General features: G+C 43.4%; 1 protein-coding gene across 1 annotated transcript in view; it reads left to right on the forward strand.

The window, feature by feature from the left end:
• Positions 1-26,339, forward strand: part of LOC120055189 (fibroblast growth factor 10-like) — a 43,110-nt gene extending 16,771 nt beyond the window's left edge. The window contains exons 2-3 of the mRNA XM_039003109.1: positions 24,445-24,548; positions 26,145-26,339. Of these exons, the coding sequence (XP_038859037.1) occupies positions 24,445-24,548; positions 26,145-26,339 (299 nt within the window). The remainder of the gene's footprint in view (positions 1-24,444; positions 24,549-26,144) is intronic.
• Positions 26,340-27,795: the final 1,456 nt, after the last annotated feature.

Consider the following 27,795-nt stretch of genomic DNA (forward strand, 5'->3'; position numbering starts at 1 on the left):
TGCCCGTCTCATTTTAATAATGTAAATACGGGGCAAACTGAGGCCAGGGAGACTGCTCTGTGTCATATTCATCCAGTGGAACTTCTCTGAGCTGAACCTGACGAGCCACTCAACCTCATCCCCCACCACACGCAGACACACACACACCTCGTCTCACCCAGGTTGTCACGGCAACACAGGTCCTGTTTTCTATGTTTTCAAAGTCCCTGGATAATTTGGAAAAAGGGAGGTTCAAAAGAAACCCAGAGAAGCCAGATGTCATCACTGGGCTGGGTAGGGTTAATTAAGGCTAAAGGGAGCTAAGTGAATTTCAAATTAGTTAATGAAATAGCATGTAGTCTGATAGCATGATAATCGGGTGTGTAAACATGAGCGCCACGTTCTCACTGTACCTCAGTGTTGGAGCTCCAGTGTTTAATCTGACATTCTCTGGTTAAATTCAGATGTGGCTTGTCCTGAATTAGTGTTACACTTTTTTTCCAAGGGGCCGCCACAGATGAAGGTAGGAAATGATAAACAAGACCTTGTTTTCCTCTGGTTCTGTTTCCAGTCAGAGAGGACTGCCGGTGCCTGCGTCTGGACAGCAAACCAGCTGCAGATGCAACTCCAACTGCAATTTAGTGGCACTGGGGGAATGACCTCAGATTCGAATCCCGGCCGGACCCCTTTTGATAGCAAAGTGCAGGAAACTGCAGAAGCCGTGAGTCACAAAGCGCGAGGCAAATCTGCCCTTAACTATCTGTGAAGCCTTTGATAGCCTCTCGCTCGTTACAGATGCGATGCATGATTTGGAGGAATTGCCCTCGTTCTCTCTCCCTGATTAAAGAAAAGCCAATGTTTCGGGTCAGATTGCGGCACCCTCTGTACCACACAGGCACAGACAGACGACCAGACCGTTGCTTCGTTAACCCCTTTCACCTCTCCAATCCGTCAGTTGCCCCACACCCTCTCGTGCACCGCCAAGATGCCTCTAGGTCTCATCAGTATTGAGGAATTGTTGTCTGATCGTTCATGCTGGAGGGAGTTGATGGGGTGATTGCTGTTCCATTACACACTCACATTTTAGACTTTACAGGCCTGAGGAACTCAGTGTTAATAATACAGCTAGCATGGAGAGTCAATCAATGCATGTTTGCATTCCAATTATGAGCAGGTTGTGGTTGTGTTTACAGATGAAATTATTAGCTATCTGTGTGGCAGGGTGGGAGGTCTCCCATACTAACCTATTTTACTGCATACCCTATCTTGAATGACTCATGTTTGTAATAATTTTTCAACAAGCTATTATACAGATGCAGGATCTTAATTTGACCAGTTTCTCACAGCAGGAAAATAATCCTGCAGCAACAGGACATTTTAATTATTGTGTGTATTATAATCAATGGACATTTTTGTTGAGGGTGATACATTTTTTGTTAGGGCAAATCAAGTCTGACATTTGAAAGTGTAAAATTACAAACTTTAGAAGCCTTTCTAAACTTTGAATACACTACAACAGGAAACCTCCTGCAACAACAGGGTGATCAAATGAAGATACTGAACATGTTTATTTTCAATTTACAATCAATTTACAATCTGAACAATGAGAATAGAAAGGTTCAGAACTTTTGTAAAACATCACATCAGTTGAGAAATATATGGCAAATAGAATGTGGATTATGGATCCAATATGGATTATGTTAAGAGATAGATGGTAGGGGTTGAATGGAGCTGAAGGTTGGGACTAATAACAACTAATAACAACAAGACAACTCATGTAAAACATACTGTGCCCGTAAAACGTATATAGGTTAAGAACTTTTTTGAAAAGAGCACAGTTTGAAAGATATGGCAAATAGAAATCAAACCGGATGAACATCATAAATATATGGGAGAGGTTGAAGGTAGAGGAAGGACAAGAGTAAAAACAAACCAAATAAAACTATTATAAAATAGACTGTGTCCATAAAATGTATGTAGTATGTATTAGCTGGAAATACAGGCCTAAGGGTTGTTGTTCACTAGTTTACTCCAATTGGGGGAGGGGTGCTAGGGTTAGAAAGTAATAAAGGAAATATGTATATTTTTTTAAAGATATGTATATATATGTATGTATATGTATGTATGTATATGTGTATGTATGTATGTGCATGTATGCATGTATATGTATATATATATTTATATATATATATATATATATATTTGCAAAAACATATATGGGGATTGGAAGTGATGCAGACAGTTACATTGATGGAAGCCACAATCTATCTGCAATATTACAGCTGATCTACCCCCTATAAACAAATAAAACACTTCTTTTTTTAAAGATATTGAACATCAAGAATCTGTACCAATTCTTGTTCAGTATCTGCATAGTTAGGCCCGGTACCTGAAAGGCAACCCACTTTAGTGGTTACGTGCACTGTTTGCCTGTTTTCTGCAATGTTGTTTTACTGTTATAGAGTTGTACTATGTGTCTTTGGGTTGGTCCATACTAGTTGTGGGTCATGATTCTGAAGGATTTGCCCTGTTATACTGTGGATGAATCAGGTCATCTCTGCTTGGAGGGGATGGGCTAATTGGTCACATTTGACCCTGGCCTTCTAGACTGTGGGAACGTGTGCTTTATCTGCAAGCGGTAATTGGTAAATGAAACACTTCCGCAGCTCTGCTAGATTGCAGTTCACCGGGTGGGGCGAGGATGGAGAGAGAGAGAGAGAGAGAGAGTGTGTGTGTGTGTTCGTGTGTGCGGTGGTGGCCAAGGGGCAGAGTGTGTGTGTGTGCTGTCCAGAGAAAATGTCAGGATACGGAACTCCCTATGGCCATCTATGCAGCGTTATCAGCTGTATCTGTCTCATAATGTCTTACACACTGTCCAATAGATTGATGTAGACTGATAAAATGATGGACGGATAAACTTCAATGGTGTGTGGCTGTCCCAAGTATTCAAATGTAGGCCTTTGATGGAATTGCAAAATCTAAATGCAATTTTATGAAAATGTTTAGCAGAGGGAAAGGACTGTCTGGCAAGGATTCTGTCCAAGTTGATATAGTACAGCTGCCAGGTACGAACTAGTACGATAGAATCTGACATCCCCACATTAGAGGGAAACATTAACATGACATAACCTGAATCCATTCGTTACCTAAAACATTTTTCCTCCAAAATCCTAGGTAGTTTTAACAAAACCTTTCATTTCATACTGCTTAGTCTTTTATGTTGAAATGCAAATGGCAATGTGAATGATCATTGTTACTAAGTTGCAACATTGTTTAATTGACTAGTCTGATGAGAGAAGTGTTCATTTTTATTTGAATAAATTCTCCATCAGGGGAAGCCATGCCCAAAAGAAAACAAAGACACCACAATCTGAAAACAATACGCTGGACTAAAGTTACCAGTGCTAGACAATGTCTCGGCGGTCCCATCAAGCGGACCATTCATAAACACAGGGCCCCCAGTTTGGGGAGCCAGGGAGTGAGCCAGATAGAGTGAGGCCCACGCTGGCCCTGTCTTTTTGTCCCAAGCTGACCCCTGCTCTCCTGCTTGGCCTCTGCGCTCCTCATCTGGCCTGTCCCAGCACCGCCGAAACAGGATACCTGTCATTTACTTTAATGGCCTTTGAAGGACCTGGCTAATCCCCTGAGCACTTCTCCCAGCAGAACCAGTATAAAGGGGAAACAGGGCAGAGTGCTGTGCTGGCCCTGAAACTGTACCAGAGAGGGATTGTGTGTGAGAGAATGTCACCCCTCACAGCCGGGGCCGAGGGAGTGTGAGAGTCAGCTTTCACCTGAGCTCAGCCAGTTCACACACACACACACACACACACACACACACACACACACACACACACACACACACACACACACACACACACACACACACACACACACACACACACACACACACACACACACACACACACACACACACAGGCACATCTTTTTGTTCTGCACACCTAACTCACTGGCACAGAGGGTTAGAGTAAAATATAGCCAGAATAGGGATGAATTTATGTTTCCATACTAGTAGTATGTCATTGAATTTGATATTGAATGCTCATTCGTCAACTGTTGGCATTATACTGCATGACCTGTGCCATGTGCTTGTTAAACTATACTGGGTATGACAGTGTCAAAAGGGTGTTTCTCTAGAAGATGACACATAAAACAACTCAGCCATAGCGTATAACTGTAAAACACTATATAAAAAGAGCCAGGGTCATAGGTTAGATGCATTCTGAAAAGAGAATCACAATTGGAATTTTCATTATCATCTGGGAATTTTATGTCAACTCTATGTTGCGTATACGTTGCATAGTGTGTTTCTCTCGATACTGTTGTTATGTTTCCACTTAACTGTCACTCTAAGTCTCTAATTAAAGGAAAGGTATCGACAATGAATATTAAGTTAACTTCTTTACTTCGTCATCTTGATCCAAGTGCCTGTATGGGAACTTGATTTTAATTTTTTTATTTTTTATTTCACCTTTATTTAACCAGGTAGGCTAGTTGAGAACAAGTTCTCATTTGCAACTGCAACCTGGCCAAGATAAAGCAAAGCAATTCGACACATACAACAACACAGAGTTACACATGGAATAAACAAAACATAGTCAATAATACAGTAGAACAAAAGAAAACAAAAAGTATATGTACAGTGAGTGCAAATGAGGTAAGATAAGGGAGTTAAGGCAATAAATAGGCCATGGTGGCGAAGTAATTACAATATAGCAATTAAAACACTGGAATGGTAGATGTGCAGAAGATGAATGTGCAAGTAGAGATACTGGGGTGCAAAGGAGCAAGATAAATAAATAAATACAGTATGGGGATGAGGTAGGTAGATAGATGGGCTGTTTACAGATGGGCTATGTACAGGTGCAGTGATCTGTGAGCTGCTCTGACAGCTAGTGCATAAAGCTAGTGAGGGAGATATGAGTCTCCAGCTTCAGAGATTTTTGCAGTTCGTTCCAGTCATTGGCAGCAGAGAACTGGAAGGAAAGACGACCAAAGGAGGAATTGGCTTTGGGGGTGACCAGTGAGATATACCTGCTGGAGCGCGTGCTACGAGTGGGTGCTGCTATGGTGACCAATGACCTGAGATAAGGTGGGGCTTTACCTAGCAGAGACTTGTAGATAACCTGTAGCCAGTGGGTTTGGCGACGAGTATGAAGCGAGGGCCAACCATCGAGAGCGTACAGGTCGCAATGGTGGGTAGTGTATGGGGCTTTGGTGACAAAACGGATGGCACTGTGATAGACTGCATCCAGTTTGTTGAGTAGAGTGTTGGCAATTTCATAGATGACATCACCGAAGTCGAGGATCGGTAGGATGGTCAGTTTTACGAGGGTATGTTTGGCAGCATGAGTGAAGGATGCTTTGTTGCGATATAGGAAGCCAATTCTAGATTTAATTTTGGATTGGAGATGCTTAATGTGAGTCTGGAAGGAGAGTGTACAGTCTAACCAGACACCTAGGTATTTGTAGTTGTCCACATATTCTAAGTCAGAGCCGTCCAGAGTAGTGATGCTGGACGGGCGAGCAGGTGCGGGCAGTGATCAGTTGAACAGCATGCATTTCGTTTTACTTGCGTTTAAGAGCAGTTGGAGGCCACGGAAGGAGAGTTGTATGGCATTGAAGCTCGTCTGGAGGTTAGTTAACACAGTGTCCAAAGAGGGGCCAGAAGTATACAGAATGGTGTCGTCTGCGTAGAGGTGTATCAGAGAATCACCAGCAGCAAGAGCAACATCATTGATGTATACAGAGAAGAGAGTCGGCCCGAGGATTGAACCCTGTGGCACCCCCATAGAGACTGCCAGAGGTCCGGACAACAGGCCCCCCGATTTGACACACTGAACTCTATCAGAGAAGTAGTTGGTAAACCAGGCGAGGCAATCATTTGAGAAACCAAGGCTGTCGAGTCTGCCAATAAGAATGCGGTGATTGACAGAGTCGAAAGCCTTGGCCAGGTCGATGAATACGGCTGCACAGTAATGTTTCTTATCGATGGCGGTTATGATGTCGTTTAGGACCTTGAGCGTGGCTGAGGTGCACCCATGACCAGCTCTGAAACCAGATTGCATAGCGGAGAAGGTACGGTGGGATTCGAAATGGTCGGTAATCTGTTTGTTAACTTGGCTTTCGAAGACCTTAGAAAGACAGGGTAGGATAGATATAGGTCTGTAGCAGTTTGGGTCTAGAGTATCTCCCCCTTTGAAGAGGGGGATGACCGCGGCAGCTTTCCAATCTTTGGGAATTTCAGATGATATGAAAGAGAGGTTTAACAGGCTAGTAATAGGGGTTGCAACAATTTCGGCAGATAATTTTAGAAAGAGAGGGTCCAGATTGTCTAGCCCGGCTCATTTGTAGGGGTCCAGATTTTGCAGCTCTTTCAGAACATCAGCTATCTGGATTTGGGTAAAGGAGAAATGCTGGGGGCTTTGGCGGGTTGCTGTGGAGGGTGCCGGGCAGTTGACCGGGGTAGGGGTAGCCAGGTGGAAAGCATGGCCAGCCGTAGAGAAATGCTTATTGAAATTCTCAATTATAGTGGATTTATCAGTGGTGACAGTGTTTCCTAGCCTCAGAGCAGTGGGCAGCTGGGAGGAGGTGCTCTTATTCTCCATGGACTTTACAGTGTTCCAGAACTTTTTTGAGTTAGTACTACAGGATGCAAATTTCTGTCTGAAAAAGCTTTCCTAACTGCCTGTGTATATTTGTTCCTAACTTCCCTGAAAAGTTGCATATCACTGGGGCTGTTCGATGCTAATGCAGAACGCCACAGGATGTTTTTATGCTGGTCAAGGGCAGACAGATCGGAGTGAACCAAGGACTATATCTATTCCTAGTTCTACATTTTTTGAATGGAGCATGCTTATTTAAGATGGTGAGGAAGGCACTTTTAAAGAATAGCCAGGCATCATCTACTGACGGGATGAGGTCAATGTCATTCCAGGATACCCCGGCCAGGTCGATTAGAAAGGCCTGCTCGCAGAAGTGTTTTAGGGAGCGTTTGACAGTGATGAGGGGTGGTCGTTTGGTCGCAGACACATTACGGATGCAGGCAATGAGGCAGTGATCGCTGAGATCTTGATTGAAAACAGCAGAGGTGTATTTGGAAAGCGAGTTAGTTAGGATGACATCTATGAGGGTGCCCGTGTTTACAGATTTGGAGTTGTACCTGGTAGGTTCATTGATAATTTGTGTGAGATTGAGGGCATCAAGCTTGGATTGTAGGATGGCCGGGGTGTTAAGCATGTCCCAGTTTAGGTCACCTAGTAGCACAAGCTCAGAAGATAGATGGGGGGCAATCAATTCACATATGGTATCGAGGGCACAGCTGGGGGCAGAGGGAGGTCTATAGCAAGCGGCAACAGTGAGAGACTTGTTTCTGGATAGGTGAATTTTTAGAAGTAGAAGCTCGAATTGTTTGGGTACAGACTTAGATAGTAATACAGAACTCTGCAGGCTATCTTTGCAGTAGATTGCAACACCGCCCCCTTTAGCAGTTCTATCTTGGCGGAAAATGTTATAGTTAGCGATGGAGATTTCAGAGTTTTTGGTGGTTTTCCTAAGCCAGGATTCAGACACGGCTAAGACATCCGGGTTAGCAGAGTGTGCTAAAGCAATGAGTAAGACAAACTTAGGGAGTAGGCTTCTAATGTTAACATGCATGAAACTAAGGCTTTTACGATTACAGAAGTCAACAAATGAGAGCACCTGGGGAGTGGGAGTGGAGCTAGGCACTGTAGGTCCTAGATTAACCTCTACATCACCAGAGGAACAGAGGAGAAGTAGGATAAGGGTACGGCTAAATGCTATAAGAACTGGCCGTCTAGCACGTTCGGAACAGAGAGTAAAAGGAGCAGGTTTCTGGGCACGATAGCATAGATTCAAGGCATAGTGTACAGACAAAGGTAAGGTAGGATGTGAGTACATTGGAGGTAAACCTAGGCATTGAGTAATGATGAGAGAGATATAGTCTCTAGAGACGTTTAAACCAGGTGATGTCATCGCATATGTAGGAGGTGGGACAACATGGTTGGTTAAGGCATATTGAGCAGGGCTAGAGGCTCTACAGTGAAATAAGACACTAATCGCTAACCAGGACAGTAATGGACGAGGCGTATTGATATTAGAGAGAGGCATGCGTAGCCAAGTGAACATATGGGTCCAGTGAGTGGTTGGGCTGACTGGGGGACACGGCGATTCAGTCAGTTAGCAGGCCGATGCTAACATGCTAACAGTTAGTAGGCCGGGGCTAAACAAGCTAGCAGTTAGCAGACCGGGTTAGCAAGCAAGCAGTTAGCAGGGGCTAGCAGTTAGCAGACCGGGGCAAGCAAGCTAGCAGTTAGTAGACCGGGGCTAGCAAGTTAGCCTTTGGGGGACGTCGTGATGGGGGTAAGTCTGTTTTTGCCTCTTCGTGCGGTGACGTTGATAGACCAGTCGTGGAGTTAGTAGGGTTCCAAGTAGCTCTAGGTAGCTAGCAGGTTAGCAGAATGGGCCTTCAGCGGGCGTCGCGCCTGAGGGGCCTGTTGGAATCCTCGGGCAGATTATGTCGGTATTCCAGTCGTAGAGGATCGGTGGGGTTCCATGCCCCGTACCGGCAGTAGAAGGGGTCCGGATATTGTAGCCCAGGAGTGAGCCGGGAGATGGGTCTAGCATGGGCTAGCCCCAGGCTAGTTGGTGCTAGCTCCGGGACGGAAACGTTAGCCAGAAGTAGTCAACCCGGGTTGCGGTTAGCTAGCTGTGATGATCCAGATGAAAAGGTTCAGAGTTTGTGGTAGGAATTCGGGGATATGGAGAGAAAAATAGGTCCGGTATGCTCTGGTTTGAAGCGCGTTGTACGAACTGGCGAGAGCTTTCCGAGCTAAATGACCGCTAGCAGTGGTTAGCTGATTGATAGCTGATAGCTAGTTAGCTAGCTAGCTTCAGTTGAGGTATTACAGTTCGGAGGTAGAAATACTTTAGGAAAAAAAAAACAGATCCACACCACATTGGGTGAGGCGGGTTGCAGGAGAGTATTTTGAAGTTGAGGTTTAGGAAAAATATTAAAAAGAACGCGAAGAAAAAGATATATACACATGGGACGAGACAAGACAAAGACAAAGACGTCTGACTGCTACGCCATCTTGGTTATCTCCATTGATGGCCATTGATGTAACCTTACATTACTTTATTATGATGTAGCATGCCATAGGCTAGACTCAATCACAATAAACAGATATCCTATCAGGATACTGTCATCTGGAATTTTCTATGATTTGCACATGCCATTGTGCAATATCTGTGCAATGTAAAGCCATGTTCCGCTGCCCAATTCTTGAAAACGTAGGACAACAATAGAGCAACATGTAAAACAGGTGTCTCCCTCTTCTATAGACGGGACTAATGCTGAAGTCAAAGATCATTTCAACAATGAAATGACATAACTCTACCCACAGCCCCATATTTCGGTTACTGCCCCAACGCTCTAACCACTAGCCTACCTGGGGCGGCAGGTAGCCTAGTGGTTAGAGCGTTGGGACAGTAACCACAAGGTTCCTAGATCGAATACCCGAGCTGACAAGGTAAAAAATACAAATCTGTCGTTCTGCCCCTGAACAAGGCAGTTAACCCACTGTTCCTAGGCTGTCATTGTAAATAAGAATTTGTTCTTAACTGACTTGCCTAGTTAAATAAAGGTTACATAAAAAAATATCACTGCACATTCCCTAGAACTTCCCTAAACTACAGGTCTATGTGGAACTGTCCAGTGTGTATGGGACATGTCTGTGCGAGTCTATCCCAACACACACAGATAGCTCGGCAGTGAGTGAGTGTGGACTGATAGATTAAAAGACAGCAGGCAAATAATGTTATCAGGCCCATCGGCGCTCTCATCCCCCAAGAGGTCCCCAGGAATGTGGGAACAACAGGCGAGATCTGGGCAGGGAAGGAGCAAGCTCTGCCAACTCTTTTCTTCTTGTTCTCCTTTCTGTCAATCGCCCGTTGTTGTTCGGCGGACTGGTCCGCATGCGAAGGGAACACAGACACAGGTACATCCAGACTTCCTTTCACCATATTTCTATTTCCTTCATTACACAGGATGTTTTACATCATATACAGTGAGCTCCAAAAGTATTGGGACAGGGACATTTTTTGTTGTTTTGGCTCTATATAAAATGGGGGGACTATGTACAAAAAGTGCTGTAATTTCGAAACGGTTCTCCTGATATGGATGAAAATACCCTCAAATTCGAGATGACAGTATGCAATTTTGTATAATTTCAAATCCAAAGTGTTGGAGTACAGAGCCAAAACAACGACAAAAATTGTCACTGTCCCAATACTTTTGGAGCTCACTGTAAATAGAACGGCTATTTGCATTGATTTGATTTGACTAGAGCATGTATAGACATGCTCTAGTCAAATCAAATCAATGCAAATAGTCTGGGTAGCCATTTGATTAGATGTCAGCAGTTTTATGGCTTGGGGGTAGAAGCTGTTAAGAAGCCTCTTGGACCTAGACTCCGGTACCGCTTGCCATGCTGTAGCAGAGAGAACAGTCTATGACTAGGGTGGCTGGAGTCTTTGACAATTTTTAGGGCCTACCTCTGACACCGCCTGGTATAGAGGTCCTGGATGGCAGGAAGCTTGGCCCCAGTGATGTACTGGGCTGTACGCACTACCCTCTGTAGCGCCTTGCGGTCGGAGGCCAAGCAATTGCCGTACCAGGCAGTGATGCAACCAGTCAGGATGCTCTCGATTGTGCAGCTGTAGAACCTTTTGAGGATCTGAGGACCCATGCCAAATCTTTTCAGACTCCTGAGGGGGAATAGGTTTTGTCGTGCCCTCTTCACGACTGTCTTGGTGTGCTTGTTAGTTTGTTGGTGATGTGGACACCAAGGAACTTGTTGCTCTCAACCTGCTCAACTGCAGCCCCATCGATGAGAATGTGGGCATGCACGGTTCTCCTTTTCCTGTAGTCCACAATCATCTCCTTTGTCTTGATCACGTTGAGGGAGAGGTTGTTGTCCTGGCACAACACAGCCAGGTCTCTGACCTCCTCCTTATAGGCTGTCTCGTCGTAGTTGGTGACTAGGCCTACCACTGTTGTGTCATCGGCAAACTTAATGATGGTGTTGGAGTTGTGCCTGGCCATGCAGTCATGAGTGAACAGGGAGTACAGGAGGGGACTGAGCACGCACCCCTGAGGGGCCCCCGTGTTGAAGATAGGCGTGGCGGATGTGTTGTTACCTACCCTGACCACATTATCGATCACGTTACTGTAGTTTACACATGAAGTCATCATCAGGCAGGGTGTTGTATAGATAGGCTATACACATTATTGTACACTGTACACACATTGTATAAAAACACCATGCAGGACACATGTAAGTCCTCAGACAGACAGGGGGTTTTAGCATGTGTGTGGTAGTGGAGCTGTGTGTCGTAGCATATGTACCAGACTGTATTGTTTTATCCTGCTGAATTAGCTGTGGTTATGGTTATAAAAAAATATCCAACCGTTTTATAAAAACAACATCCATTACTTTGAGGAATGATCACAACTGGCCAGAAATGACAGAGTTAAATTAGCCATGAGTATCTTTATTACTTGTTAGAATCACTGGAAGCCAAGAGTCCCAGACAGTCTTACCTCATTTGAAGACAGAGTAGAACCAAAAAGCACAGGCCAAAAGGCTGGAAACTTTTCACTTTGGCTACTTTTGCTGCATTGAATGTCTCCAACATGTTGTAAACCTGAGAGATGTTCAGGTAATGTTATTGCGGAGACTGAGATTTCATCAAGTTGGCGTGGGCTTTTTTCTGATATTCAGCTTTCATCTCATCTAAGTATGTGTCCGAAGTTTGTCTGGGTCTGGAAATGAACGGTTATAAAGGAACACATTTTTTTGTATCTATTTACTAAGAAAAGCAGTCAGCGATTAGAGGCAAAACTTTATTGTATGTGTGTACTGCTTAATATACACTGTGTGTGTGTGTGTGTGTGTGTGTGTGTGTGTGTGTGTGTGTGTGTGTGTGTGTGTGTGTGTGTGTGTGTGTGTGTGTGTGTGTGTGTGTGTGTGTGTGTGTGTGTGTGTGTGTGTGTGTGTGTGTGTGTGTGTGTGTGTGCTTGAGGGAGCCACTCAGCTCTGCTCCGAGGAGATGTGTCTCATAGCTGTTTGGGTGGGATGAATAAATCATATTTGTCTTGTGAGATTTAATAGGTATGAGGCATGCCCGGAGACACAGGCCACTGCCCTGACGCTGAGCCGTGAGCTCCACAGCTGCAATACGGAGCCGCAGCTCTGGAGCACTGCTCTGGGGTGGCACTCACAGGGCCGTTAAAGAGACTGTAAATGTCCAGCACCAGTCAGTCCTGTAAACAGGTGAGGGCATCACACCATATGTATTTGAGCATAAAACTGGCATTACCTTTTGACAGCCATATTAGTTATGGAGCGTGCAGTTATAAAAACAAAACACTGGTGTAAAAACCAAAGGTCACAAATTCCCCATCATACAATGTGGCTCGCTTTCTACCTGAAGCCGGTGTGAATAGAGTTTTAAGTTAAACGAATATCTCTGAAGATAATTACATGATTATTCACCAGTCAAATGAAAAGTGAATGTGATGTGACGATACTCAAAAGCATGTTTCACCTCTGAAGGTTGAAATATGAAGTATTTTTTTTGGTATGTTTCTTAGTTTCTCCTAGTATTGTAATTGGTTATGGTGCATTGATTTGGCATGCACATCTTCAGGGCTAGATATCCAGTTCTATCCTCTCGCTCTGCTCTCTGATGAACAAACCGTTTGAGCCCTCCAGGATTGGAAATAGTGCTTAGAGAATTCTCCTCCAATTGGCTAATCAAGGTCTCTCATGCCTCTAAATTTGTTTCAGAGGGCGATATTTCAGCAGGGGTGCTCTCTCTTCCAGCTGTAATTCTCAATCACCCACCCAGTCGGTCATGGTATGGGGCTCTATGGGGATTTCTCTCCCTGCCCTTCCCTGTACCTCTCCCCTGCTTGGCCTTTGTCCTCTGGTTTCAGCGAGCAGACGCTGAGATTGAGCCTGATCAATGCTGCTTCCTGTCTGTCCCTGACCTCCCCCTTAGACACAGGTTAATGGGAAAGACATGTGGCCACAAGCACCATACAGCACCCTGACCCAAACAAGCCCTGCTGCCTGCTCCCTCCCTGCTCTGACATAAAATGCCTATCTTTGCTTTCATGTCATGATGTAACAGGGCCAATCAGGCACAGGCACAACATAAAGTCTACCTAAATCTACCCCTCTCTGTTTTCCCAGAGATCAAAGCTTTTTGAAAGCTGAAAGCTGAGCGGGCTAATATTTAAATTAGGATGTCAGAGTCACAGCATACCATTATACTGTGGACATACTGTATATCACTGAGACAAGTGCGACTGGGCTTCACAAAAAGTACCAAGTGTCGTGTATTAATATACAGTGTAAGATTTAAAGCTGTTTAATATTATATCTCTGCTGTCTTTTCCCTTAGTGGACTGTGAGTTCGTGTACCCTGACTCAATTACAAGCTCCTATGTGAAGGTTAGCCAGTCCCTTCTAGCCTCCCAGCAGACTGTGTCTCCTGTAGGGATCCCTTTTTGTCCCAACACTGTCACTGGTAGTTAACGGAAGATCAGGTTTCATTCAGCCACTCATTAAAAAACATTTATCAATGAAGCATTTGCACATGATAGAATTATCAAGCTTCCAGTAAATTCTGCTAATATAGCCGAAAGCACTGGGTCCCTGACAAGTCGTTCACCATCTATTAGCCAGCTATCGCTAGAAGCTAATGGGCCGCTCAATCTAGTGGTAACACTGTCAAGACTAATACACACACATCCAATAGCCATTCTCCATACTATACTGTACATGTAATTTATAAAATTCCCATTATGTTATGTACTTCTGTTATGTACCAATGCAATGCTATAGGGAACGTTTATCAATCATATTTTAAAAGCAAAGCTACTCGTTCAGTTGGAATGAGCCAAAAGCCTTGCCATTATAGGGGTCTATTATGAGTTACTTCAACCAGGCAATAAATTCAACAATATACAATATTTAAAAAACGGTTATGATCCACTCTTTTTTGTGTGAATATTTTGCGGATCTCACATTACAGATCCCTGTCTACATACCTTGGAGACCCACTGTTGGGTGAACTCTTGTTGCCTCCGTTAGCTCTATGCCTTCAGAGCTGTGTTGAGAGAGAGCGATGAACCTGCCAGTGACATGTTTCTGGCCTTGATCTGTCACCACAACGTCAGGCTGCTCTTAACCGCATGGCGATGTGTGTCGGCATTATGCTACCCGGCTGTCAGCTTGGACAGGGACCAGTTAGATGAGGATGTTTGTTATTGAATGGCCTACTAACTGATGGCCAGGTCAGCTGCTTGTGTTAGGGTTGTGAGGGTGTTATTTTCTTCACTCATTCTTTGACTTTATCTTATTTAGACCCACAAGTATAAAAGTCTATGCATTTTGGTAAGAGACGTTCCTTTCAAATGTTGGTCATGAAACTAGTACTGTGTTTGCTCTGCCTTACAGTATCTTATCTACAGGTCAAGGAGAAAGTTGTGTGTAAACAGAGTGTCTGCAATTATTGTAGTTCTAGAAGAGAGTGTCCATAAAACGTGCAGGTGAAAGTAGCTATGAGAGGCAGAGCAGGACAGACTGATAGGAGTCTCTCCCCTCACCAGCCTTTCAAGCACAGACAAGCGACAAGGTAGAAGCCATTGGTGTGAATCTAAGCTCTCCTTTCTCTTCCTTTGTTCCCCCCATTGCATTTCGAGCAACACACAAAAGATGGGGGTATCAAGATGTCTAAAAATCACTAGATACTCATAAAAAGTGACGTGAAAAGGTCAAGAGGGGTCCATTGTCCTATTCTCCTTCCTACCTGGCTGAGTTTGGCTATGATAAGACTGATATGGCTCACATAAGACACAGATAAGTCACAGACAATAATAGTTGAAGCAAATATTAATGATTTTCCTTATCCTCCATTTGTTTCCTACTGTAAAACTCTAATATCTGTAGCAGAGATCTACAGATGATCATATTCAACGAATTCATTTAAAACGGGTGACCTAAGTTGAGATAAAAGTAAAAACTGTATGCTTAATACCAGAGTAATTCTACATAAAGAGTTTACTGCCGGGGATCACTTGGAATGATTTCGATTCTACCAACTAAATTCTTGTTCCCATGATAATCTTTCAAGGTGTTTAAAGTAAGTGATGCTGGCTATGTCCCCTCCTTCCTTAACCATTCAGAGAGGCAGAGGCAGAGGCAGAGGCAGAGGCAGAGGCAGACACACACACACACACACACACACACACACACACACACACACACACACACACACACACACACACACACACACACACACACACACACACACACACACACACACACACACACACACACACACACACACACACAGTCCTTTGCTTGGACCCGGTCCCCAGCCCTCTGAGGGGGTCAGCTCAGATCAAAGGTGCTGGTCACAGCCATTAGGCCCAGCAGCGAAGACCCAACATGAAAAGCTTGTGTTTTGAAAAGGAGGGCAGAGAAAAAAAACAGGGCCCTCTCCATTTAAAAGGCAAGCTAACTGTGAAATAATTGAAAAGGTATGTCAATCAAGAGCAGGCGCCCAGCGGGAGCGCCCAGATTCCCAGGCTCTCTCCTGGTCGAGCACCGGGCCATGGAGGGCTGCTGAAGGGGGCAACCCAAGAAATTAAAGACCCAAAAAGAAGGTCTTTCACTCGACTCTGCTCCTTCCTTATCCCCTGCTTTTTAATTGTGGTGGGAGGGAAAGTCCCGACCCCCACCCCCCTCCTCCCTCCAAGTCCAACACAAAGCTGAGTCATTAATAAGATCTCCCCTCCACCTCTCAGGTAAGTAACAAAGACTTATTGGGGGACGGAGAGGCAAATTGGAGTCGACATAGTTTTATGACCTCCCCCCTTCTTATTACCAGCACCTACACCCTGTACCCACTCCCTCCTCCTCCCATAGCATGAGTCTGACAAAAGGAAACCCGTGAGAGTGTCTCTCGCTTCCCTTACTGCATTTTTTTTTCTACGGCAGAAAAGGCTGAATGATCTGACGATTGGCTCACTTCCACAAAAGGGGGAAAGAATGGAAAGAGAAAAAGTTAAAAAAGACTGGGAAAATGCTTCTTCTATGCTTTAAAAAAAAAGGTCAGTCCACACTTGACTAGTCCTGTATAGGGTAGGACTTGCTAGTAATAACAGCTTCGGATTATTGACAGCTCTGGCCAAAACATGTCAAAGGTTAGCAGATTCTGCCAAGGGCAAGAAGTAAGCAAAAAGTACCTTCCTAATCAATATTAACAGCATGATTACAAATAGCTTCCTTTTCTTTAATCATTTCTTATTTTATGTCCACATGCAACAATTGGTTAATATTGCATTGAAAAAAGCAGAAACACTCATTGCATAATATGACACACATATTCTCATACATTACATGTGGGTCTACTGTAATGTGAGTACTCATGGTCATTAGCTTCATAAGTACAAATTAGGTCAATAAAGCCACACATTTGAGTAAGTCAGAAGTCTTAGGTGGAGTTGTTGCAGCTAGCCCAATATTAGTGACCTTGGGAATGTAACGTGTGTTTAGAAAAGGTGGTTAAAACTAGCTCTGCCGCCAGCTTTGAACACAATGACCTGACTTTTCAAAGGTGACTAAGAGTTACAGTATGGATCTAAGTGACCTTTATGGATGTCTGGTCAAGTGTCCAGAGACCAAGCACTTTCTCTAAGCAATGTCAAATCCCCATCTCATGTCCTTAGATGTTGGTTCTGCTGGCAGCTACACTGCCATGTACGGATGAAATAACAGGTAATGAGAAGAAAGGGAATGGTGAAACCGATTTGAGCATGGGTGTCGATGGAAGTCTTTTTCTCTCTGATATCGAAACAACCGCAAAACTATTCTCACGTGAGATATCCACGTGCCTGCATTTGATACTTCAGGGAAAAAGTCATTTTAACCACTCCGTGCCTTCAGTACATACTGTAGTCTACATATCAGAGTGAGGAATATGTTAGCACCTACTGTGCCTGGAGCTCAGAGCAGCAAATGATGGCAATTAGAGGCAGCAGTACTTTCAGGCACCAGCGGTTTTCATTGGACTGGACAAGTCCCCATAAACCCACGATGAGCTCCAATCACAAGCCGGCCTGGGCCTATTAGTTTATGAGTCGCTTGCACGCTCTCTGCCACCAAAACGCCCAGTGTTTGTAAACACAGCTCGTAAAGGGGACGTTGCCATCAAAGTGCTAACGTGCCCTTAAAGGCTCTAGGCTGGCCTCACCACTGCAGCTGTGTGAAAAATGGGTCTCCATGTCCACACACATGTCAGAGAAGAAAGACTCAACAGGCCCTGTATTTATTTACCCTCTCTGTCTCTCTCTGTGTGTGTCTGATGTGAATGACTTAACCTGGTAAGCATGGATAATGGTGTTAGCAGCTGGGAGTCTGTGTATTGCTCCATGCTGACAGGAAAGACAGGAAGAAAGGAGATGCTGACACTGTCTTTGGCTATCTTATTTAGTGAGGGGTTGGTTTCACAATGTTACTTAAAGGGATAGTTCACCCAAATTACATATCGGTTTCCCTACCCTTTAAGCAGTCTATTGGCAAGGTATGACAGCAATCCATGCTTTGGTTAAGTTTCCCTAGCACTGTTTCCACATGTTAACATTTTAGCATTTGTGGTACAAATCCCATTCAAGTCATGGGACCGATATTAGCATTTTTAGCGCATCATGTTCAAATCATCTATACACTGCCTTCAGAAAGTATTCACACCTCTTGACTTTTTCCACAATTTGTTCCGTTAAAGACTGAATGTAAAATGTATAACATTTATATTTTTTTGTCACTGGCCTACACACAATACCCCATAATGTCAAAGTGGAATTCGTCTTGCAAAGAATGGCAACTATTGGAAGTTGGGGGGAAAAAGCAGACATTGAATATCCCTTTGAACATGGTGAAGTTATTAATTACACTTTGGATGGTGTATCAATAAACCTAGTCACTACAAAGATACAGGCGTCCTTCCTAATCCAGTTGTCGGAAAGGAAGGAAACCGCCCAGGGATTTCACCATGAAACCAATTCTGACTATAAAACAGTTACAGAGTTTAATGGCTGTGATAGGAGAAAACTGAGGATGGATCAACAACATTGTAGTTACTCCACAATACTAACATAAATGACAGAGTGAGAAGAAGGAAGCCTGGGGAGAATAAAAATGTTCCAAAACATGCATCCTGTTTGCAGCAAGGCACTAAAGTAATACTGCAAAAAATGTGTCAAAGCAATTCACTTTTTGTCCTAAATACAAAGTGTTATGTTTGGCGAAAATCCGATACAACACATTACTGAGTACCACTGTCCATATTTTCAAGCATATTGCTGGGTGCATCATGTTATGGGTATGTTTGTAACCAGTAAGGACTGGGGAGTCTTACAGGATAAATAAGAAACGGAATGGAGCTAAGCACAGGTAAAATCAGAGAGGAAAATCTTGTTCAACCTGATTTCCACCAGACACTGGAAAGCAGGTTGGGTTCACCTTTCAGCAGGACAATAACCTAAAACACAAGGCCAAATCTACAGTGGAGTTGCTTACCAAGAAGACAGTGAATGTTCCTGAGTGGCTGAGTTACAGTTTTGACATAAATTTACTTAGAAATCTATGGCAAGACTTGAAAATGCTTGTTTAGCAATGATCAACAACCAACTTGACAGAGCTTGAATATTTTTTTAAAGAATAACAGGCAACTATTATACAATCCAGGTGTGCAAAGCTCTTAGAGACTTAACCAGAAAGACACAGCTGTAATCGCTGCCAAAGGTAATTCTAATATGTGAGTACTTATGTAAATGAGATATTTCTGTATTTCATTTTCAATATTTGTAAAAATGTATAAAACCATTTTTTCACTTTGTCATTATGGGGTATTGTGTGTAGATGGGTGAATTCAGGCTGTAACACAACAAAATGTGGAATAAGTCAAGGGCTATGAATACTTTTTGAAGGCACCGTAAGTAACTTTGTTGAGCTTCACAATCAATAGCGGGGGCTCTATTTTAACAAACCTCACAATGGTAAACTCAGCGCAGGTGGTGGCACTAAAGGTTCAGGGGTGTGTCGGAAATATTTTTGCTATTTTCATTATCACACTTATCGGGCACTTGCTGGCTTTGGCGCAAAAGGGCTGTATTTTGATGAATAAACAAGTTGTGGGTGTGTTGAGGCTTGGCCCGTCACTAGCCAATCAGAACGTGCTCCACGGCGAAATATGTGGTTGTTTCAAGTTGTGTATTTATGGTCTTTTATGTATTGCCTTGGAATCAACTCCAATTGCAATGTTAGTCCGCTATAGTTAATTAAATGGCTTACAGAAATTAAATAACAAAATATAGACTTATCTTTGCTAAATATGTTAAATTGAATCCATTTACAGTCCACATTGTTCTAATTAATTGCATGGCTTCAATAGCATTCACAGGGGCTAGGCCAACGATAAATTGCATTATGGCTGAGCAGGGACATGCCAAACATTGTCAATAAGCAAGATTAAAATCACTATTGATAAGGCCTAAAAAGAGAATTAATAATTCTAATCAAATTCTAAACAGTGCACGTCAGAGCAAAAACCAAGCCATGAGGTCGAAGGAATTGTACGTAGAGCTCAGAGACAGGATTGTGTCGAGGCACAGATCTGGGGAAGGGTAACAAAAAATGTTTGCAGCATTGAATGTCCCCAAGAACACAGTGGCCTCCATCATTCTTAAAAGGAAGAAGTTTCGAACCACCAAGACTCTTCCTAGAGCTGGCCGCCCAGCCAAACTGAGCAATCGGGGGAGAAGGGCCTTGGTCATGGAGGTAACCAAGAACCCGATGGACACTCTGACAAAGCTCTAGAGTTCCTCTGTGGAGATGGGAGAACCTTCCAGAAGGACAACCATCTCTGCAGCACTCCACCAATCAGGCATTTATGGTAGAGTGGCCAGACGGAAGCCAATCCTCAGTAAAAGGCACATGACAGCCCGCTTGGAGTTTGCCAAAAGGCACATAAAGACTCTCAGACCATGAGAAACAAGACCCTCTGGTCTGATGAAACCAAGATTGAACTCTTTGGCCTGAATGCCAAGCGTCACGTCTAGAGTAAACCTGGCACCATCCCTACGGTGAAGCATGGTGGTGGCAGCATAATGCTGTGGGGATGTTTTTTAGCGGCAGGGACTGGGAGACTAGTCAGGATCGAGGCAAAGATAAACGGAGCAAAGTACAGACAGATCCTTCGGGACAAGTCTCTGAATGTCTTTGAGTGGCCTAGCCAGATCCCGGACTTGAACCCGATCGAACATCTCTGGAGAGACCTAAAAATAGCTGTGCAGTAATGCTCCCCATCGAACCTGACAAAGCTTGAGAGGATCTGCAGAGAAGAATGGGAGAAACTCCCCAAATACAGGTGTGCCAAGTTTGTAGCATCATACGCAAGAAGACTCAAGGCTGTAATCACTGCAAAAGGTGCTTCAACAAAGTACTGAGTAAAGGGTCTGAATACTTATGTAAATGTAATATTTCAGTTTTTTATTTTGAATAAATTAGCAAACATTTCTAAAAACCTGTTTTTGCTTTGTCATTATGAGGTATTGTGTGTAGATTGCTGATGGAAAAAAACAATTTAAGATTTTTTTTAATAAAGCTGTAACTTAACAAAATGTGGAAAAAGTCAAGGGGTCTGAATAATTTACGAAGGCACTGTATAATATTAAACCAACGCAGACTATGGAGGGTTTTACGCACATCCAAACTTTTCACGTTAACTGGATAAAGATCCAATATAAAAAGAAACGGAGAATGTCCATTATACCGTTGTACTGCTCCCAAATAGGCCTATGTTTTCTGAACATAATCGGAACCATTTTACAGATCCGATCGCATTCACACATCTTCAGAAGTTGCATTGCAAGCGCAGATGTTGTCACCAAAAAATCAGGAAGGTGAATCATTCTAATAAGTTTGGATGTAATACAATTAAATGGAAAACAAGCCATTTTTATAGGTTACAGATATCTCTAAATACGAGTTTCAACGGTATTCACAGAGGTTCTCATCTCTCGTTTCATGATGGGCATGGGCACGTAGCCTACATCATGGAGGGGGTTTTACGCACGTTCAAAAAAGGGACCTGCATGGCTAAAATAATGTGGGCCTGCCTACAATGCATAGATAAAAAATAAATGTCAGTGTTATGTATGGTACGACGTGCTGTTCGTCGTACTCTAAGTTGTTATGGTTAACGACAGTGTGCTGCTTGACGGATGATGAGTTGTCAGGATGAGTGGCACATGTCATTAAACGAGAGAGTGATGTGCAATGTGAAACTGTGCGGATGTGTGTTCTTTGACAGCTTTCTTTTTACTCCTCTCAAACTTGATATTTTAATAAAGCTTTGGTGCTAAAGATTTATTTCCAAGCGGTCTCAGGAGCCAAATCCTTTATCGACAGTCTTGACTACTTCACGATTGCATTGGGCATATATAAAAAAAAAAAGAGCCTTCATTGAGGCTATGCTTGGTTTTTAATCAAATAAAACTAAATGGGAAAAAACATTAGTGTCTAAATACGAAGTGTACAGGCACCAAAAGCACATTAGGCTACTCTTGTTCCATGCGCATATGGGCAGTGTGCGTCACGGCTGGATAGGCTGCGTTTCCACTGTCAAAATCCATGCCATAACCTACTGCGTTACCGCTAAAACCAGCTTTTGGTTGCAAACTGAAAACTAACGTGCGTTTGACGCCAGAGCGGTCTTAACGCCAGCCAAAAAATAGATGCCTGGAGGTGCGTAAAGATGGCGGCCCCCATGCGCTTACCGCTGTATTGTAAATTGTTCTTTGTTACTCTTTTTTTGTATGGTCATTAGCAGGGTATACATGACCCCAACATTAGCTTCAAGACGCTGGTATTTTGAAAAACTGAAAAAGTACTGTAGATTGTACTGATTTATTGGCACATGTCGCGCACCGTAGTAAAAACAGTGAGTGGATAGTGCTAAAACAATGACATCTGAATTCTGTCATCTTCATGCACGTTCGCCATTATAGATACTGTACTTTTGATTTGGACATGATGCACGAAAAATGCTAATATTGGTACAAATCCTTAAATGCTTAACATAAGCATGTGAAAACAGTGACAGGGAAACTAAACCAAAGCATAAATTGCTGTCATACCTTGTCCATAGACTGCTTACAGGGTAAGGAAACCAATGTGTAATTTTGTAATGTGGTTTGACTATCCCAATAAGTGGGATGATAAGGATTTCCCCTGAATAAGGATTTCCGCTGTCCCTAAGACCTTTCTGCTATGATCTATCCAGATACAGGCAGGTGGAACCTGAAAATCCAGTACAGCAGTGTGAATTCTGATCTGAGACTGATTATTTAATCCCCAAACATATTAAATCAACCGTTGCTGCCAAGTACACATTTTTCCTAATTTCTATCCAAACAAAGTCTGGATTTACATAAATAAATGGGGGAAAGATGGCAGTGGCGGGAGAGTAGCACCTGCTCAGGACCCTGGGGAGGGCGTTTATTTTTCATCGCTGGATGGGTTTAACCAGGAACCCTGCTCGGAAACTCACTCGCTGCCCCCTTCAGCACATGTTGTTCTGCATGAGCAATGCTGCACCTCTGGTCTGGGCGCTTTGCGAGTTTACGGCTCCTGCTTCATTTCCTACTGGCATGGGGTCCACATCTCCTTCAGCACCTTGATGTGTTACAGTGTTTACAGGCCCTGTCCAAAGGCAACAGGCCATTTATTGGCCATGTTTCCTTTTTCAGCAACATCCAGAGGTGCCCATAGGAGAAAAAAAACATCATGTTTCTCAACATGTTTTTCTCCTCTAAACTGGGTTTCCGTGGCTGGTGGTGTCTGTTGGGAGGGATGTGTGTTCAGATCAGATAGCAGGCCACATCAGGGTACCTTTGAAGGTGAGACTGTCCAAATAAAGCCAGCAGGAGTTATCCAAGGGAAATGCATATCCAGCAATTAGGTTCTATTCAGGCCCCCACGGTAAGGCCCTTAGGTCATTTCCAAAATATTTTTGTCTATCGTCATGACAATGGCTAAGGGCCTTTTGTGTAGACTAAAACCAGATTAAGACCAAGCTACATGGGACTTGTTTGCAATCAGTGCCCAGAGGAAACAATTAGCCTGCAGCACTGCCAGGTCTTTCATGGTAAAAGTGGGTAAGAGGTTGGTGTAAGTGGCCATCAGACGCTGCTTTGTGTCTCCCTGGTAAACAACACCGGGTATCATCCGGGTGGAGTGTCAGTGTCAGGTCTGGGATGATGGCACTCCTTCCCTGTGCAGGCTGGGACCCAGCCCATAATGCCCTTTGTGCTGTATGCTGCAGTCAGTCTACTGAGATGGTGTATACTGAGTGTACAAAACATTAGGAACACCTGCTCTTTCCATGACATAGACTGACCAGGGGAATCCAGGTGAAAGCTGTGATCCCTTATTGATGTCGCTTCTTAAATCCACTTCAATCAGTGTAGATGAAAGGGAGGAGACAGGTCAAAGAAGGATTTTTAAGCCTTGAGACAATTGAGACATGGATTGTGTATGTGTGCCATTCAGAGGGTGAATGGGCAAGACAAAAGATTGAAGTGCCTTTGAACGAGGTATGGTAGTAGGCATACCGGTTTGAGTGTGTTAAGAACTGCAATGCTGCTGGGTTTTTCATGCTCAACAGTTTCTGTATCAGCCAACTTGACACAACTATGGGAAGCATCGAAGTCAACATGGGCAAGCATCCCTGTGGAACTCTTTCGACACCTTGCAGAGTCCATGCCCCGACAAATCTTCTGAAGGCAAAAGGGGGTGCAACTCAATATTAGGAAGTTGTTCTTAATGTTTTGTAGACTCAGTGTAGATACATCAGGCCATGGTCGGATGCACACCAGTGAGCTCGGGAAATGGTTTTTGAATGGCAAATAATTTTTTTTAAACTTGAAAACAATGTCTTAAGAGTAAATAGATTTTTTCCTCTTGAATATTGTTTTTGATAAGCGTTTGAAATGGCAGATTTTAATCATATCGCTGTATTTCTGTATGACATACACAGCTTATTTTCAAATGTATTTATTTCTCTGCAGTCTAGTCATTCTCAGGGAGCCAATCGTTGAGGAACTGCATCGTAGATGATGTCTCTTCACAAAGGGAATCGTTTAAATGGACCATTGTGCATATTTTTCTCTCGTCTTGGGAAAAAAATTCTCCCCAGAGCATATGGCCGTCTGGTTTCCTAATCGGTAATGAATGGCTTTTGATGCGGAAACTCCCCTGTTCAAACAGACTCTTGTTCCTTCTTTTTCAGGTCTAATGGAAATCCGATCTGTCAGTGTGGGAGTCGTCGCCATCAAATCGGTCAGCACCGGGCTGTACTTAGCAATGTCCAAAAAAGGCACACTCTTTGGATCGGTAGGTACACCTTGCAACATTGTTTCACAAGACAATCTGGGGGGCCAGGTTCTAGCTAGGGGACCCTGATGGTTCCTACAAACACGGATCATTCCATTCAAGTGAGTCTTCGAGGTATCCACTAGGAAAATCCACAGCAGGCCAGAGTTGCAGTATCAATCATGGCTATACACCTGGGCCAAGCCTGATGATAGCTACAGGTGATGCTCACATGCATGACTTGAAGAGAGGCTTGTTCCACTGTCAAAATAGATGGCCAAGAAAAGGAAGCTGAACTGAGATGACAAAATAGGCAGATGTGAAGGTCTAGAGTGCCGTCTGCCCGCAGTTGTGCTCACACACAGCCAGCTCTCTCTTTCTTTCTTTCCCTCCCTCTCTTTCTCTCTCTCTCTCTGTCATGTAATGAGGCTGCCTATGCCGTGGTGTCTAAGGGCGCTATTCAATCTGTATCGCAGAAGTTCAGCATTACAGTCTGATTGAAATTTAAAGACAATGTTTCCGCGTCAGCGGAGACTGCTTTCCCGGTAAATGTTGCATATGTCGTCTCAATCAGAAATTACCTTTACATTTTTATTGCGCAATCTGTAACATTTCAGTGATACAGACTGAATAGAGCACTAAGTGTTTTACAGCTCAGGGAGAGAGAGAGAGAGAGAAATCTGGAGCTGGCAATCCGTCAGTACTGTGAAGCTGTGATGAGACAAGTTTGCAGACAGTTATTTCACCCTGCCACCAGTGTAAATAGGACATAGATTAACTCAATCAGCCTACCAAAGCCTCTCCATTCACTTCCCACTGGATCCTCCCTAAATGATCATTAAGCAGAAGAATCATGCTAGGCTGATGCTATCTCCATAAGGGCCCTGTGATCTCGGACTGATAGAGGCCTGTAGAGGGGATTTCTCTAGAATCCGTTGTCACGGTCACATCTTTAAGGTCATACTCACTTACAGATAAGAAGCTCAACCACCCAAGGCAAAGTGGAGAGGGCTTTGTTGGCTAGGCTGTGCATGTATATTGACACAAATCACTGCTTCTGTTTTTAGCCTCAGAAGTAGATAAAGAAAGAAAAAACCAACATGAAAAAGCATGAATCTGATTGTTTGTTATGCTTTTTCATGTTGGTTTTTCAGTAACATCCAACTATTTTCTTGACCATGGTCCAACCATAACAATCACCTAATTATATATATTTTTGCCATTCACTGTGATTGGCCATTCACTTTGAACACACAACAAAAGGCTCCATAACAACACAGCAACATATGGAACATTTGAGTGCAATAACAGACGTAGAGCTTTGTCCCTAGCTCAGAGGTATGTCCATGCTGCTGCTGTTAGTTAGTTAGTTAGTCCTTCTAGTCATAATAAACACCTCTCTCTCTCTCTCTCTCTCTCTCTCTCTCTCTCTCTCTCTCTCTCTCTCTCTCTCTCTCTCTCTCTCTCTCTCTCTCTCTCTCTCTCTCTCTCTCTCTCTCTCTCTCTCTCTCTCTCTCTCTCTCTCTCTTTCTCTCTCTCTTTCTCTCTCTTTCTCTCTTTCTCTCTCTCTCTCTCTCTTTCTCTCTCTCTCTCTCTCTCTCTCTCTCTCTCTCTCAGGTGAAGTACAACCCTAACTGTAAGTTCAAGGAGCGCATCGAGGAGAACGGCTACAACACGTACGCCTCCCTGCGCTGGAAACACGGCGGCAGGCAGATGTTTGTGTCTCTGAACGGTAGGGGGAAGCCCCGGCGAGGTCACAAAGCTCGGAGGAGACACCCCTCCACCCACTTCCTCCCCATGCTGCCCTCATAGCTGGACAACAGGGCTCTGCTCTGCTTTGCAACCAGCCCACCACAGTCCCAGTCCCTCCTACTAGTGTTGTTGTTATCAAGTTAACTAATGATGATATTATTATTATTATTATATACATCCCCTCTCCCATATATGTACATTTGTTGGGGTTTTATACACAATTTTGTTTGTCGAGATCGCAGTGGGGGCATAATACAGTACGTTTAAGTTATTCCTTTTTTAGTGTAAGGTCCAGAAGTAAAGCTGCTACTATTGTGTAAATACAGCATGTCTATTATTATTATGATTGGTTATCAAGCTGAGGGATGATATTGATGACACTCTTCTGTGTTAAGGAGTAATTTTGACACCACCGTCTTCTGCAAAAGTGTGTAATTGAAACATATCCCCCCTTTAAAGGGTACGAGAATTGTCTATATATTGTCTCCCACCCATCCCATCATTTCTGTGACACTACAGGAGACAATGCTTTTCCTTGAGTGACCTTACAATATGCTATTAAAGCAAATAACTGGTGAGAGAAACCTGACAAACAGTGAACAGATTTGAACATTGATTTAGGTTGTCAAATATGTTCATCTGAGCAAGTAACTAAAGCATTTGAGAGAGGACTCTCGTAAGATACTGAAAGGCCTTTACAATAAAAGGACTCTTGCACTTGACTGGACTTCAGAGGGGACAGAATTCCTTGTTGACGAAAACATTTGGACTGAACGTTGATACCCATGGATGTATGCTATAAGACAAAAACATAAACTGACGACATCTGGCTATGGGTTATTTTGGGTTTCTGAAATGAGTGTGTGAGCTCTGCAGAAGTCCCACTGGGCAAAAACTAGTTGAATCAACATTGTTTCACATCATTTCAACAGAATAATTCAGTGTGATGACGTTGAATCAACGTGAAAACTGATTGGATTTTCCACCTAAATGTTTACCTAAATTCAATGACATGGTGACTCAACCAAATGTAAATCCAGACTAGATGTAGAAATGACATCTGTGCCCGGTGGGGTGTGCTTTAGCCTCCTTCTCTCATTCAATAATCCTACACCACTAGCTCAGGGGTCAATCTTTGAAAGTGGGACTCATGACATTGTCTCTGATATGTTAGTTCCAGAGTTCAGTAGTTAAATGCATACGGTACTCCGTTTGAAACACGTTGAGCATTTGAGGCTGTATGTACACTTCTTCACAGTGCTAAGACTACCCATTAATTTCTAACGTATGGTAACTGGTTATTGCATTATCTTGTCAGGTCTTGTTAACATTTTCAAAAACCTGTTGCAAATAGAACTTTTAATATATTTAAGCCTTTTTGTACCGTATAACATTTGAAGTTGATGTTATTGCCTCCATTTTGTGTCTAGTCCGAAAATCCTAACTGTAATCCATTCCATATTTTAGTCTATACTGTATGTTACTGTAATATGGCACCTCGCAATCATCATCTACT

This window comes from Salvelinus namaycush, chromosome 10, assembly GCF_016432855.1.
Source record: "Salvelinus namaycush isolate Seneca chromosome 10, SaNama_1.0, whole genome shotgun sequence".
Classification (NCBI taxonomy): Eukaryota; Metazoa; Chordata; class Actinopteri; order Salmoniformes; family Salmonidae; genus Salvelinus; species Salvelinus namaycush.